This window comes from Emiliania huxleyi, assembly GCF_000372725.1.
Source record: "Emiliania huxleyi CCMP1516 chromosome Unknown EMIHUscaffold_217, whole genome shotgun sequence".
Lineage (NCBI taxonomy): Eukaryota > Haptophyta > Isochrysidales > Noelaerhabdaceae > Emiliania > Emiliania huxleyi.
This window is the reverse complement of record NW_005200442.1, coordinates 127,737-141,118: the sequence shown is the minus strand read 5'-3', so window position 1 is coordinate 141,118 and position 13,382 is coordinate 127,737. Positions and strand designations below refer to the sequence as shown.

At 66.7% G+C, this 13,382-nt stretch overlaps 3 protein-coding genes across 3 annotated transcripts; 1 reads left to right on the top strand and 2 right to left on the bottom strand.

Annotated features, from left to right (window-relative positions):
• Window positions 1-1,219: 1,219 nt before the first annotated feature.
• On the bottom strand, window positions 1,220-5,216 carry EMIHUDRAFT_457087 (hypothetical protein). The gene is made up of 5 exons (XM_005780369.1): window positions 4,619-5,216; window positions 4,372-4,458; window positions 3,917-4,000; window positions 3,447-3,511; window positions 1,220-2,082 (listed from the first exon to the last, which is right to left on the bottom strand). Exons 1-5 carry the CDS (start codon window positions 4,970-4,972, stop codon window positions 1,365-1,367), a joined length of 1,308 nt encoding a protein of 435 aa, XP_005780426.1. The 5' UTR covers window positions 4,973-5,216; the 3' UTR covers window positions 1,220-1,364.
• Window positions 5,217-6,105: 889 nt separating this feature from the next.
• On the bottom strand, window positions 6,106-7,441 carry EMIHUDRAFT_443079 (hypothetical protein). The gene has a single exon (XM_005780368.1). It carries the CDS (start codon window positions 7,420-7,422, stop codon window positions 6,406-6,408), a length of 1,017 nt encoding a protein of 338 aa, XP_005780425.1. The 5' UTR covers window positions 7,423-7,441; the 3' UTR covers window positions 6,106-6,405.
• A 1,129-nt stretch (window positions 7,442-8,570) lies between these two features.
• On the top strand, window positions 8,571-12,376 carry EMIHUDRAFT_114427 (hypothetical protein; the record flags this gene model as incomplete). The annotated part of the gene is made up of 2 exons (XM_005780367.1): window positions 8,571-10,114; window positions 10,336-12,376. The coding sequence occupies 2 exons, from the start codon at window positions 8,571-8,573 to the stop codon at window positions 12,374-12,376; spliced, it is 3,585 nt and encodes a 1,194-aa protein (XP_005780424.1).
• Window positions 12,377-13,382: the final 1,006 nt, after the last annotated feature.

Genomic DNA, 13,382 nt, shown 5'->3' with positions numbered 1-13,382 from the left:
GGTCAGACTCAGGCCACAGAGCTGGTGGAGGGGCGCCGAGACGGGGGGCGGGTCACGCTCCCCGACGGCGGTCATTCCCAAATCTTTGCAGAACGCAGCGCAGCTCGAGGACGCGACGAGGACCAGACAGGGCCCGCAGATTGCTGACGACGGCCACGCCCACTCGGGGCGCAATAAACACGGAGAGGTGATGGGCATATCTTTGCCAGAACGGCGTGCAAGCCGTTCACACAAGCCGTTCACAGAAAAACACCATCCCGGACAACGACGCACAAGCACAGACAGTCGAGAAGGGAGAGAGACAGCAACGACAGTCAGAAGTCAGAGCTGGGTCCCAGGAAGGCGATGACGGCCTCTAGTGTGAGCTCTAGCTAGTGAGCTCATACGCACGCCGGCAGATCGCGACTATATACATACAGCTAGTTAGGAGCCGACCGACCCTCGCGTCCGGTGCTCACCGACGGCCGGGCGGGCCGCCCGCCCACGCGCCGCCTACGCGCAGCGCGTGCGCCGCAAACTCGCCCGCCGACAGCGCTGGCCAGTCTCCATCGGCCGTCGCGAGAGGCCTGCCCGGCTGTCGCCGCGGGGCCCCCGGACCCTGAGTTGACCAGGGGTTGTGCGCTGGGCCCTCCTGCTCGGCTCCAGCCAGTAGACAAGTCTTGTCATCAACAGAGTAGATGGATCTGACCTCGGGGCCGATGTGACCAAGCGCTGGTAGCGTGGTTTTACCTCACACCCACGGTCTCACAGTGTGCCGGCAGTCGCCGAGCAGTGTCGCTCACACAAGCCGCAGCACAAGTGACTGAGGGCCAGTGAGGGCGAGCCCATCGCTGTCACAGCTGTGGCAGCCGCACAGTAGGCTGTGTCAACTGTGCAGAGTGTGTGAGCAGCAGAGGAGCTGCTCTCCAGGCTTCAGGCGCAAAGAGCTGCATGCCACCGAAAGCGCTGTCGAGGTTCGCCGAGCGCGGCGAAATCCGGGGACGCCGTCACCGACGAGCGCGTTGGACTTTTCACTCCGGACAAAGACGGGGACACAGCGGACGGTGCGGGGTGTGTCCCCGTCATAGCGGCGAGGCACGGGACCGTCTGTGGCGAGGTGGGTCGCGTCCCCGGATTTCCTCAACTCACGGTCCGCTCCCTCTAGGGTTGCGGCTTGCACACGCGGAATCGTGTCGGCGCGTAACTCTTTACTGTACTGTTAGAGGGGCAGCTGTACTGAGAGAGTGATGTGAGAGTTACATTAACCCCAGAGTCTCTACTACAAGACAGGAGCCAGGAGCCCTAGCTCGCAGGCTAGTATTCGTACTAAGTTAGCCGTGGGACAAGGTAGATGCAGCCCGGCGACGGGCACTCTCCCGGCTGTGTCACTCCCGGCACGCTGTGGCAAACGTGTACGAAGCGTCCGACGGCTGGATGCCCATGGTCTCGCCACGCGCGCCGCACCGCGTGATGAGCTCGCCAATGGTCACGACGGCGGCGGGGCCGAAAGTGGACAACGTGTCCGCAGGCGACTCGGTGGTGTACTTGTTCATCGACACTGAGACGCTAGCGCCGACGGAACCGGCGGGGCGCGTCGGGGAGATGAAGGTGGCGAGGAGTGAGCTCTGCGGCGCCGAGAGCTCAGAGATGGCGCGGAGCAGCGCCTCCAGCTCGGGTGGCTTCAGGTACGGCACGAGGCCCTCGAGTAGCCACACGGACGGGCGGCGATCATCGAAGCCTCGCCGCCGCAGCTCATCGACCCAGCCGGCAGGACCGAGACTCAAGTCACAGCCCACGCTCACGAGGTGAGGTGGGGGTGGCACCCCAGCGGCCCCGAGTAGCGCCCACTTCTCATCGAGCATCCCCTGGAAGTCGAGCTCAAACACCTTCCCGCCGCCCAGGCTGCCAGCAAGCCGCACGCAGCGGAAGTCGAGCCCCGCGCCGACGATCACGAGCTGAGGCGGCAAGCCAGCAGAACGCTCCAGTGCCGCTGCGATTTCTCGATCGAGATGCCACGTGCGGAGCGCCACCATGTCGGCGGCAATCGTGGCGGGCATCAGACAGGCTAGCTGCCGCCGCAAAGGAAACAGGAGCACGAGCATCCTCGTCGCCCAAGGCGCGCCACCATGCAACGAGAAGAGACTCTCTGACGCAGTGCACTTGAACAGTGGGTGCAGGCGCCGCGACTCTACAGCACGCAGAGCAGCTATGGCAAACGCGGTGCTACCGACCTTGGCACGCCCGGCGTCCGCATGGGCAGCGGTTGTCGATGCACCCCCCGTATGCAGAATACACTCCGCAATGCCCATCTGATAACGCCGCTCCGCGCGCGATGCACTCGGCGCGAGGCCGCGAGTGCCTCGAGGCCAAGAGAGCCGAGCGTCTCAGTGTCAGGGCCGGTGTTTGCTCTTGTTTCGACACCGATATCGTCGAGGAGAACGCTGATTCAAAATCCGCTGTTCACACTTCACATAAGCGTCCCCTCCGCCGGACATGGTGCAGTGCGGGAATGACCGGGCGATGCGGGCGGGGTGTGGGTCGATCTCGAGCGATCTCGGTCGATCTGGGTCGATCTCGAGCGATCTCGAGCGATCTCGAGCGATCTCGAGCGATCTCGGAGACCGCCTCGTGCATCAGTCGCGCCGCGTTGACTCTCACGGGCTGGTCGGTGTCGATGCGCGAGCAGGTCAGGGTGAGGCCGAGCCTGTCATTCTCGCGCGATCTCGGGTGAGCTCGGCCGATCTCGCGGTGCGGGAGCGGGCACGGCGGCGGCAGCGTGGCCTCTTGAAGTCGGCGCGCAACGTCGCCATGTACAGCGGGTACCACTTTGTGAGCAGGCCTAGAAGAAGCGAGCTTGAAGTCGGCGCGCAACGTCGCCATGTAGAGCGGGTACCACTTTGTGAGCAGGCCTAGAAGAAGCGAGCTTGAAGTCGGCGCGCAACGTCGCCATGTAGAGCGGGTACCACTCTCTTTGTGAGCAGGCCTAGACGAGGCGAGCTGTCGGGTGCCGCTCACCACGTCGCCATGCAGAGCGGGTACCACTCTCTTTGTGAGGTTGGCCGGGGACGAGGAGGTAGGAGAAGCGGCGCATCGCGCGCGCCTGCGGAACAAGGGCCAGCAGTCAGGGACTGAAACGTGCTGGCCGGTGCGGCGTCCGCATCCCGCGCACCCCCGGCAGCAGCGAGAGGGAGGAGGGCGAGAGGGGCGGCGGCGGCGGCGGCGCGGACGGCAGCGCGAGGCGGAGGAAGGCGGCGGTGAGGTCCTGCGAGGGAGGCTCCCCCCGCAACAGCCACCTGTACCCACGCAACCTCGGGGGGTGACCTCGGGGTGTGATCTCGGGCCATCTCGGGGTGTGATCTCGGGTAATCTCGGGTGATCTCGGGGGTGATCTCGCGGGGGATCTCGCGGCGCCCAATCGGCTGTGATCTCGGGCCATCTCGGGGTGTGATCTCGGGCCAATCTCGCACCCGATCCGGCCGTGGCAGTACGGCTTGAGGTTCGGGTTCGCGCCAACCCACGACTGAAGCTCGACCTGCGCGGAGATACGCCCGAGATCGCACCCGAGATCGCACCCGAGATTCGCCAACCCACTACATTGTAGGGGGAATGGGCGTGTCGTGGACATGTCGTGGACATGTCGTGGACATGTCGTGGGCGTGTCGTGGGCGTGTCGTGGGCGTGTCGTGGACATGTCGTGGACATGTCGTGGACATGTCGTGGGCGTGTCGTGGGCGTGTCGTGTCGTGGACGTGTCGTGGGCGTGTCGTGGGCGTGTCGTGGGCGTGTCGTGGGCGTGTCGTGGACGTGTCGTGTCGTGGACGTGTCGCGGGCGGTCGCGTGGGAGGTATACGGGCGGTGGGCGGTGGGCGGTGGCGGTGGCGGTGGCGGTTGCGGTGGCGGTCGCGGTGGCGGTGGCGGTGGGCGGTGGCGTGTGCGCCTGCAGCGCCGCGAGCTGCTCCTCCACTTCAGTGCGCAGCTCGTGCGTCGCGCGGGCGACATTGTCGCGGAGCAGCTCGCCAACCTGCTGGGAGGTGTGGGGAGATATGGGGAGATATGGGGAGATATGGGGAGATATGGGGAGATATGGGGAGATATGGGGAGATATGGGGAGATATGGGGTCGCCGACCTGTCGGGAGAGTTGAGAGAGTTGTAGTCGAAGACACACCGGGGGAGGATCGTTTGTGGTGTGTGGTGTGTTGTCGCGGGTCGGCTCGCCAACCTGCTGGGTGAGGGAAGGGTCCGAGAAGCTTCACGCAGTGCGGTGAGGGAAGGGTCCGAGAAGGCAGTGCGGTGAGGGAAGGGTCCGAGAAGGCAGTGCGGTGAGGGAAGGGTCCGGGAGGCTTCAAGCGAGGTGGGTGGGAGGCTATTGGTCCCTCGGACAAGCCGCCCGCCTGCCGCACCAGCGAGCCGCCGCGCTGCGCCGTCAGCGAGTTGAGCGTCGACAGCGAACCGTCGAGCACTGCGCCGCTGGTGAGGTCCTGCGACGGGCACAGGGACAGGGACAGAGGCGGCTGAGAGAGCGATCGCCGTCGGAAGGTTCGGGGACAGTTCGGGCGGCCGATCCTGGGCGCTCGAGATATGGGGAGATATGGGGAGATATGGGGAGATATGGGGAGATATGGGGAGATACGGCCGGTCCTGGGCGCTCGAGGCGCGCCGGTCGAGCGGCAGACCCTCGCGGCTGCTCGAGCCCCACGACGCGCGCCGCTTGCGACGGGACGACGGCGTCGCACACGCCTCTTCCGAGCGCGAGGCTGCCTCCGCCTGCGGACCCGACCGGTCGGCTGGCGAGCGCGGCGAGCGCGCGCGCTGCCTCGACCCGTCCATCGAGACGACGATGCCGGCGCGGGCGACTCCCACGGCGGTCAGCAGCAGGCCGAGCGGCACCAGAATCGGCAGCAGCAGCAGCGTCAGAGGCGCGAGGAGCAGCAGCGTCAGAGGCGCCACGATGCACGCGACGCCCGCGGCGGCGAGGCGCATTGAAGGCATCATCAGCGTCTCAAATGCCTTGTCGACTACCTGCTGGGTCGCCTCCTCGAGCGACTCGATCCTGCTGCGCCGACGGCGCCCAGCGGCCTCCCTGGCGGTCGATGGGCCGGCGAAGGTAGACTCTTGCGACAGACGCGTGCTTGACCGGCGGCGACGCTCGCCCAGCAAGGTCTCGGGCGTGCTCCGTCGCGCAATGACCGTCTCGCGAGGCGGCGCGCTACGCCGTGATGACTCGGCTGTGGCGGTTTCCGGCAAGTTGGCCTTCATGGTTTTATGAAATGAACTCGGGGGCACGGGACGCGGCACAAACGGGGCACAAACGCCAGGCTACAAAGACGGGGAGGCACGTAGTGACGCAGGGGAGTCTAGGCGACGGCGGCGTCCTCCGACGCCGCGGCGAGCCTGAGCTCGGTCGCAATCTCTTCCGCCGCCGCGAGCTGCAGCGCGACTGACATGCGCTGGGCCTGCAGCGAAAGCCACGACCGCGTCGACCAGCTCGCCTCGTCCTCGTGCTGCCGCTTCGAGAGCTTGTTGCGCACCTTGTCCTTCATCTGGTCTAGGGAGGCTAGAGCTGCATCAAAAGAGAATCTTATCGATCAACACTTTCGATAGACCGAAAGTAAGATCGTTCGGTGCAGAAACCCCGGCACTGCCCATGTAACGCAATCGGATGAATCCAGCAGACACGAATAAGGCCGCTGGTTGTGTTATTTGTATTCTGTCGCGTCGATCGGCGGCGCCCGAGACGGGTGAGACGAATCGAGACAGATCGAGGCTAGAGCCGTACTCTTTGCTATTGCTTCTTTGTGGAGTGGCTATACGTACAGCTACAGGGACGGGTGAAACTAGAGGGAGGAAAAGAGGACGGTGTGCGTGTACGAGTACGTGTACGTGTGTAGTGCCCTACGATGATCGATGTGCAACTGCATGTGGCATATGTGAGGAACGGACCTACGGAGTCTGGATAAAAGACAGTCTATAGTCGGTGCGGCGCGGCGTGTCCGCCACGCGGCGCGCGGATACGGCTCTATCGCGGGGCGGGGGCGCCCGGCCCAGGCCGTCGTGCGTTCGGTAAATTACGAGATATACATGAGATGTACGTCACGGCGACTGTCGAGGGGGCAAAACCCCAAATTCATGAACTTAAATATTTTATAAGGTGGTAATTACATTTTACATTACGTCACATTTAACATTTAACATTCAACATTTTCGTACCACGCACGCGTACGTAGCACTCACGGCTGCCCACGCCTCGCGCCGCGACCCGCGTCCCATGACCAAACCCATATCAAAGGCGAAAGGGCCGGAGCCTGTCGCCACCTGCAAGGGGAGTAGGGGTTGCTGCCTTTGGAGCAGCGGGCTTCACAAGACACTCACATGGCCCATGCGGTAACATGTCCCACGAACCGACATGTGAGAACGCACAGAACCCTTCAACCTTTGCCGCGCTTCAGCCGCGTGCGACCTGAGCCTCGAGGGCGGTGATCTTGCTTCTTGGCCTCAAGCTTCTCGACCTTGCTCGCCAGCGCAGCGAGAGCCGAGCCCTCGGGGAGCGGGCTGCGCCTCGGCGGCACACTGGGCAGGGACGGAGCCTCGTTCCCACTGGGCAGGGACGGAGCAGCGTTGGCTGTGGGCGAGCACAGCGGCGTGCTCTTGAAGATGGTGGTGTGCATCGAGGAGCAGCGGCCCTCCAAACATTCGGCAGGCGGGCGAACTCCCACGGTATAGTAGTAGAGCGCTACGGAGCGGCGTGCGCGGCCGAGCGGCGCGGCGAGCGGCACGGGATGGCCGTGGTACGAAAAGTCGGTGGTGGAGAAGGCGACGAAGCGGCCCATGGTTGGCAGCACGCGCGTGGCGCAGGCGGTGAGGTTGCGGTCCCACAGCTCGAGATGCCCTCCGTACGCCTCCGGCCACTCGTCGTTCAGGTAGACGAACGTGTTCACGCGGCGGTGCCACGACGGCTTGCGCGGCAGGTGGTTGAAGTCGGCATGCACGCCGAGCCGCCCGCCAGTTGCTGTGATGTGCACGCCGCTCCCACTATAGCCAGGGTCGGGGCGCAGCTTCGCGATGCCCGTCAGCTGCTCGAGCCAGCGGACGAAGGGCGGAGCGCGCAGCGTGGCGAAGAGCAGCCGCGTCGCGCCACCCATCGCGCGCTCGCTCGTGATCTGGCTCTTGTGCAACTCGCGTGCGCCACCGTTGAAGCAGCGGGACGCACCCCTCGCGCAGCCGTGCTTGTCGATGCTCTGCGGCAGTTCCTGCGCCACTGCGCGCAGCAAGCACGCAGGGAACACGCCGTCCGCCGCCGCGTGCGGGAATGGCGCCGCCGCGGCGTACGCGGCGGACGCCGCGCGGCGCGAGTGCTCGGAGGTGGAGAGCGTCGGCGCCATGGCGTCGAGCACGTCCGACACGTTCCACGCCTGGTCGCTGCACAACGGCAGAGCCGCAGCCATTCTTCTGTCTTGCTCCTTGTCTATGAGACGCGCTGTCTAATACCACCCGAGAAAACACAGTCTCCCGTGTCCGAGCTTTTGTGCGCCCGATCGCCCCATTAAGCACGTGCGAAGGGTATCCGAGTGCCGTAAACTCCCTGAGCTTGCTCGTCACGCTGAGCGTGAATCCCTCGTCATCGCTCGCCATCGCGACCACCTTGACAAACAAACCAGAGCTCACCCGGCAGTACAACGAGGGGTACAAGGTCGACCTCGCGGAACCCCCCACGCTGGCCCGGGAGGATGCGATGAGGTGAATGAAGTTAAGCTCTGGACGCCCCTCCTCAAGACCTCCTCGGCGGGCGTTGGCAACGCCTCGAGCGGCGGCACGCCCGCCTCCGTTGGCCACTCCTACGCCTTCGGCAACACCGAAGAGAAGGCCCGCCGCCTAAACATGGGCTGCAAGGCGCGCGGGCAGCCCGGCCAACCCTTCGACCACAAGAACGGCCACGGCTACGTCAAGGCGCATCGCGGTTTCTACCACGACGCGATCTACTTTGTCAAGCGCAACAACTTCAACCTGCTGCTCCACGAGACGTTCGGCGGCGGCTTCTCGCCCACCGCCGTTCTCAAGCTGCGCCGCCTCGCGCGCAAAGCCGCGCGCGGCAGCGTCGACCGCACGGCCTACTCGCCCAAGTACTCGCTTTCTTTTATGTCCCACCATGCAGAGCGCATCTCTCTCTCTGTTGTGCGAGGCGTGAACCGCGCCATTCGCTCTCACCTGGCAACCCTGTCTGCACGTCTCGCGCGCGCGTGAACAGGGCTCCAGGCCCCAAATGACGTGTGAGTGTTAGAGTTGTTTGGTATTGCTAAAAATCTCTCTCCCACCTTGAGCAGGCATCCACAGGGCATCCAACCATGAACGAGAACAAGTAATCTCCTCTCGAACGATGCCCGCCTTCATTTTAGCGCATGTGAAGCTATGTATGTATTTTAGGGATCGGCTCGATTGGACGGAGGGTGGACGCGTCCAGGGGGGGTCAGGGGGGGGTTCGAGGGGGGGGGGTATCCCTTCGACCAAAAGCGTGACAGCTGCGGAGGGGCTGGAGAGCGAGTCGTAACACATCGGAGCACATCGGAACGCCCCTGCTAGCGACGCCTGGGCGGCGATGATGCCGCAGGCGGCGACCGCGGAGCACCGCGGGGACGGCGTCGACCGGCGTAACGCCCACCACGAGCGATCGGCCCGCGAGAGGAGCGAGCGCGAGGCGGGAATGAGGGCGTTCGAGCCGCCGCCGGACGAGGAGGGGGCGGTGGAGCACCTGAGCGCGTCTGTCGTGCTCGCGGCGGTGGAGGAGAGCGGGCCCAACTACCTGCTGCCGAAGGCGCCGGAGCCGGTCAAGTCGCGCCGGAAGCGGCTCATGGTGGACGAGGCAGCAAGGCAGGCGGGTCAGGCGATCCTCGAGACGGGCACGCGAGTCGAGATCTTCGCGGAGGATTCGGGGGAGGAGAGGTGGTGGCCGGGGACCATCATGGAGCGGACGGAGGACACCGACGGCCGGCTCGTGCACCGCGTCCAGTACACCAACTTCGAGGGCGACCGGTACTGGCACGTGCTCGACGACGAGCAGTGGCGCAGGGTGGCGGACACGGGGCCAGAGCTAGAGCACGCCCGCGCTGGCGCTGGCGACGCGGCACTCCGCGACGGCGCGAGCTTGGCGGCCTCCAGACCAACAAGGTGGGACAACGCCCGGGGGGAGACGGCCGGCGGGGCGAGCGAGACGACCGGCGGGGCGGGCTCCGCCGAGACGACCGGCCAGGCGGGCTCCGCCCCTGACCTCAACTGGCCGGGGCGGAGGAGGGCGCGACGCGACGCCGCCATGGAGCTGCTTCGCACGCGGGACGAGGCCGAGCAGCGCGAGGCCAGGCGGCCCGACGACGCGCCCATGCTGTCGCAGCACAGCGCCACGCTGTCGCGTCAGCTCGTGATCGTGCGCCGCCGTCTGAGGGAGTACCTCGCAGACCTGGCGGAGGACAGCCTGTCGGTGCCGATGCAGCGCACTTCCCGCGGCCTTCACCCGACCATGCGGTGGACGGTCGAGTTCGGCAAGTGGCTGGCCACGACGCGGATCGTCGAGTCGAGGGCGTATAGCTGGCACCTGGCCGAGGAGCAGTCGGCGGGACAGGCGGAGGCGACGGCGCGCAGCGGCCGGGGGTCGAACACGGTGTACGTCGCACTGCAGCACATGAAGAACCACGTCTGGCGCGAGCTGTGGCCCGCGATGCCGGCCGACGCGAGGCAGTACTGGCACTGGGTGACGCGGCGCGTGATGGGGATCTTCGACGGCGGCGGCGGCGGGATGCGACAGGAAGCAGAGAAGGCTGGGAGAGGAGCGGGACAGGCGGCGGCGCAGGCAAGCGTCGCGCGAGGCGAGGGCGTGGAGCAGCAGCAGGCGGCGAGCGCGAAGGCGAGCGCGGACATGACCCGGCAGGTGGAAGCGAAGCTGCGCGCGGGGACGACCCGCCCGTGCACGAAGCAGCACCTGTTCCAGGCGGGGGAGTACCTGCTGCAGGACGCGCACCTCTCCGAGCCATTCGAGGTGAACGTGGCCTTCATCATGAGCGCGTACGTGTGCCTCGCGAGGCAGACCGGCTGCCGGCCCGGGATGACGATGAACGACGTGAACGACCTCGCGAACACTACCAGTCACTGGTGCGCACCCACCGCCAGCGGCACCCGTAGGCACGGTGGGGTGGAGGGCGCCCGAGGGCCAGCGGGGCGGGCGCCTGTTGCGATGAGGGACACGGGTGAGGTGGAAGGCGCCCGGGAGGCGAGGGGAGGGGGCGTGAAGCGACGCGTAGGACGCGGATTGATACCGCCGGAGGCGTCTCGGCCTCACCCCTCACCCCGAGCCCCGACGCGCGATGCGGCAGGCACGAGGTACCGCCGCTTCGGATGAGCGACTTGCGGATCGACATGGACAACGAGCTGGGCGGCGCGCTGACCGAGGGCGCGTTCCGGGCGCTCTGCAGGATGCAGGTGACGTTCAAGCGGAAGAAGGGCGAGTACTTCGCACACTACGCGTTCGGCACCTCGATCACCCCCGACTCAGATCAGATGCTGCGGATCGGGACCCTGGCGCTGCTCCGCCTGCTGTTGAGGTGCGGGAGCTTCCGCGGGTGCTATGCGCGGCTGAGCCGCGCCGACGCCGCGGCGCTGCGGAAGAAGGTGGCAGACCCACGCGGATTCGCCGGCCTCGAGCTCGAGGACACAGGCCACGAGAGCTTCCTCTCGCTGGTGCGTGCGTGCCGCGAGGACGGCTGGGTGCTGGACGAGGCGGCGCTGAGCCGGCCGCTCTTCCCGGCGGTGGACACCGCGACCGGGCGGTTCTTGTTCACAGAGAGCTTCCAGGTGAAGACGGTCTGCGACCTGCTGATCCAGACGGGCGTTTCGCTCGGCATGAACAGGCACCAGGTGGGCGCGTGGTCGCTCCGGAAGGACGCGTGCGAGCAGCCGGTCGCGGCGGGCGAGGGCGAGGTGGGTGCGAGGGTGCTGGGGCACCGGCACGTGAACTCGAGGACGATGGACCTTGTCTACCGCGCGGACCTGCGGACACGCGATCTCGGCGCGTACTGGGCGAGGCGGGGCCCGATCGAGAGCGTCGAGCGGGCGCCGCTGGACTCGCTCTCCGCGTCGCGGGTGCCTGAGGCGAGCGGGGTGCGCGGCGTGTGTGACCTGCCGGCGGGCTGCTCCGAGCGCGCCGAGATGGAGGGTTGTGCTGAGGTGTCGGAGGCGGAGGCGGAGCTGGACGCGGCCCGGCGCAGCCTGCTGGTGCTGCTCTCCGTCTCGACGCTGCCACGTCACTTCAAGGTGATGGCGCGCGCGGCCGGTCACGCGGCTTGCGCCACGTCGTATGAGGCGGCAGCGCTGCGAGTGCGTAACCGCCGGAACAAGGCGCGGCAGCGCGCGGTCGATGCGTACCGGCTGCGCCTGTACAAAGAGGGCCAGGAGCGGCTGCGCACCTCTCCGGCGCTGCGGCGCGCGATGATGTGCACGCACGAATGGGCCCCGCGAGGCGAAGACGAGGCGGTCGCGTTCGGGCTCGACCGCCGCGATCGCACGTTCGAGCTGCGTGCGCTGCGCGAGCTTCCCGCGCCTCTGCAGGGCTCCATCCTGCGAGCGGGCGCACTGCACGTGCTGCCCAGGGGACGCACGCGGCGCACGGCGTACGAGCACGTCCGCGAGCGCTGCGTCGGCCTATGCTCACTGGAGTGCGGCTCGGACGGGTGCGTGGGAAGTGGGCTGGAGATGCACTGGCCCGACTCGCCCGAGGAGTTCGAGGAGCTGCGCTGCGAGCACTGCGGCGCCGCGCAGGTGCGGATGCGATGGCGGCGGGAGGGGGGGGGCGCGGGTGCGGCCACGCTGGTCGCTGGGGAGCCGATGGCGGCGGGCGCGACGCAGGCTCTTGGCGCGAGCGACGCGGAATCGTACGGCGTGTGGTACGCGCTACGCGGCCGCGCGACGATCGGCAACGCGGCCTACGATGCCGGGGCGGCTGCGACGGTGGCGCCGAGTGCGACGACGGACAGCACGGACGCGGCATCCGACGAGCGGGAGCGGACGGGCGGGCGCGCGGAGATCGGGGGCGACGAGGAGGAGGAGGCGACGGGCCTGCACCCAGAGGACTGGATCGATGCGGAAGAGGCAGCGGCAGCGCTCGAAGCGCTGGCCGAGGTGGACACGCTGGATCTGGCCCAGGCGCTGCACGCCGGCGCGGCCACGGGGGGTGGTGCCTCCGACGGCGGCTCCCTGCCTCGCCGGGTGCTGCGAAGCGGCGCGCACCGGCAGCAGCACGGTGGCGACGGCGGCGGCTCGCAGACAGAGGACCTATCGTTTGAGGACGTCGTGCACCTGTGGGGAACGCCGAGCTCGCAGGCAGCGTCTCGGGCAAACGCGGGCGCGAGGCGCGCCTGAGGACATCGTGCACCTATGGAGCGCGCCGATATCGGACGTAGCGTCTCGAGTACATGCGGGCGCGAGGCGCGCCGAGACGACCAGCCGAGGCTGGGGAGGGAGGAGCGGCATGGCGCAGAGAGGAGAATGGCGTGCCGCGACGACGCTCGCACTTGTATACGTGTGGATGTGACTGGCGATGGGAGGGTTGCGCGTCGCAACGCGAGGGTAGACGTGTATGGCTCGCACGGTGAGCGGTTGGGAGAGGGAAGGGACCCCTCGGTGGCGAGTACATGACAAGGAGCGATCCGGCGCGTGCAACACAAGACATAAGCATGATACCGACGCCCCAAGGCTCGCAGCGGCGAAGCGCGCCGGGACTAAAAGGCGACTATGACAGAAAGTCGGCACGCAGGCAAAAGGAGAGGAAACACGTCAGCCGCGGAACGCTACACGCATCGATTAGCTTCTCGACGATGATAGTGCGCGGGATGTCGATCGTTTCCGGGATGATTTCCGTCGTTCGGAGTGCTACTGGGCCCCGTTGAAGCTGGAAGCCGCCGAGAGCACCCATTTTTTGGAACGACTCTTGAGCTCGACCCAAGCGGAAGTTTCCGGACGAGACTCAAGAACGTTAATGAGGGCTGCGAGACGGCACCGCAATTGTGGCGCTGCCATCGTTGGGATAGTCCCCACACCTCTCCTTGCTGCGCCCACGAGCACTTCTTTTTGCCTCTTTTAGGCACAAGTATTTTCGGGTCCTCTCCCGCGCCCGGCGGCAGACTCTTGCGCACATCGCCTAGAATGTCCCTCATCGCTACCCGCATCGCTTCCTTCGGCATGCTTGGGTAACGGGGGCGCCCTTCTCTCCACGCCCCACCCTCCCCCCCCTAGCATGTGGTGAAGCCTCTTGAGCCCCCCCCCCCCCCCCCCCTAGGGAGGGGGGAAACCCCGGGGGGGGCTGACCCCCCCCCCCCCCCCCACAAAAAGGGGGGGGGGAAAAAAAACCCCCCCCCCCCCGCGGAAG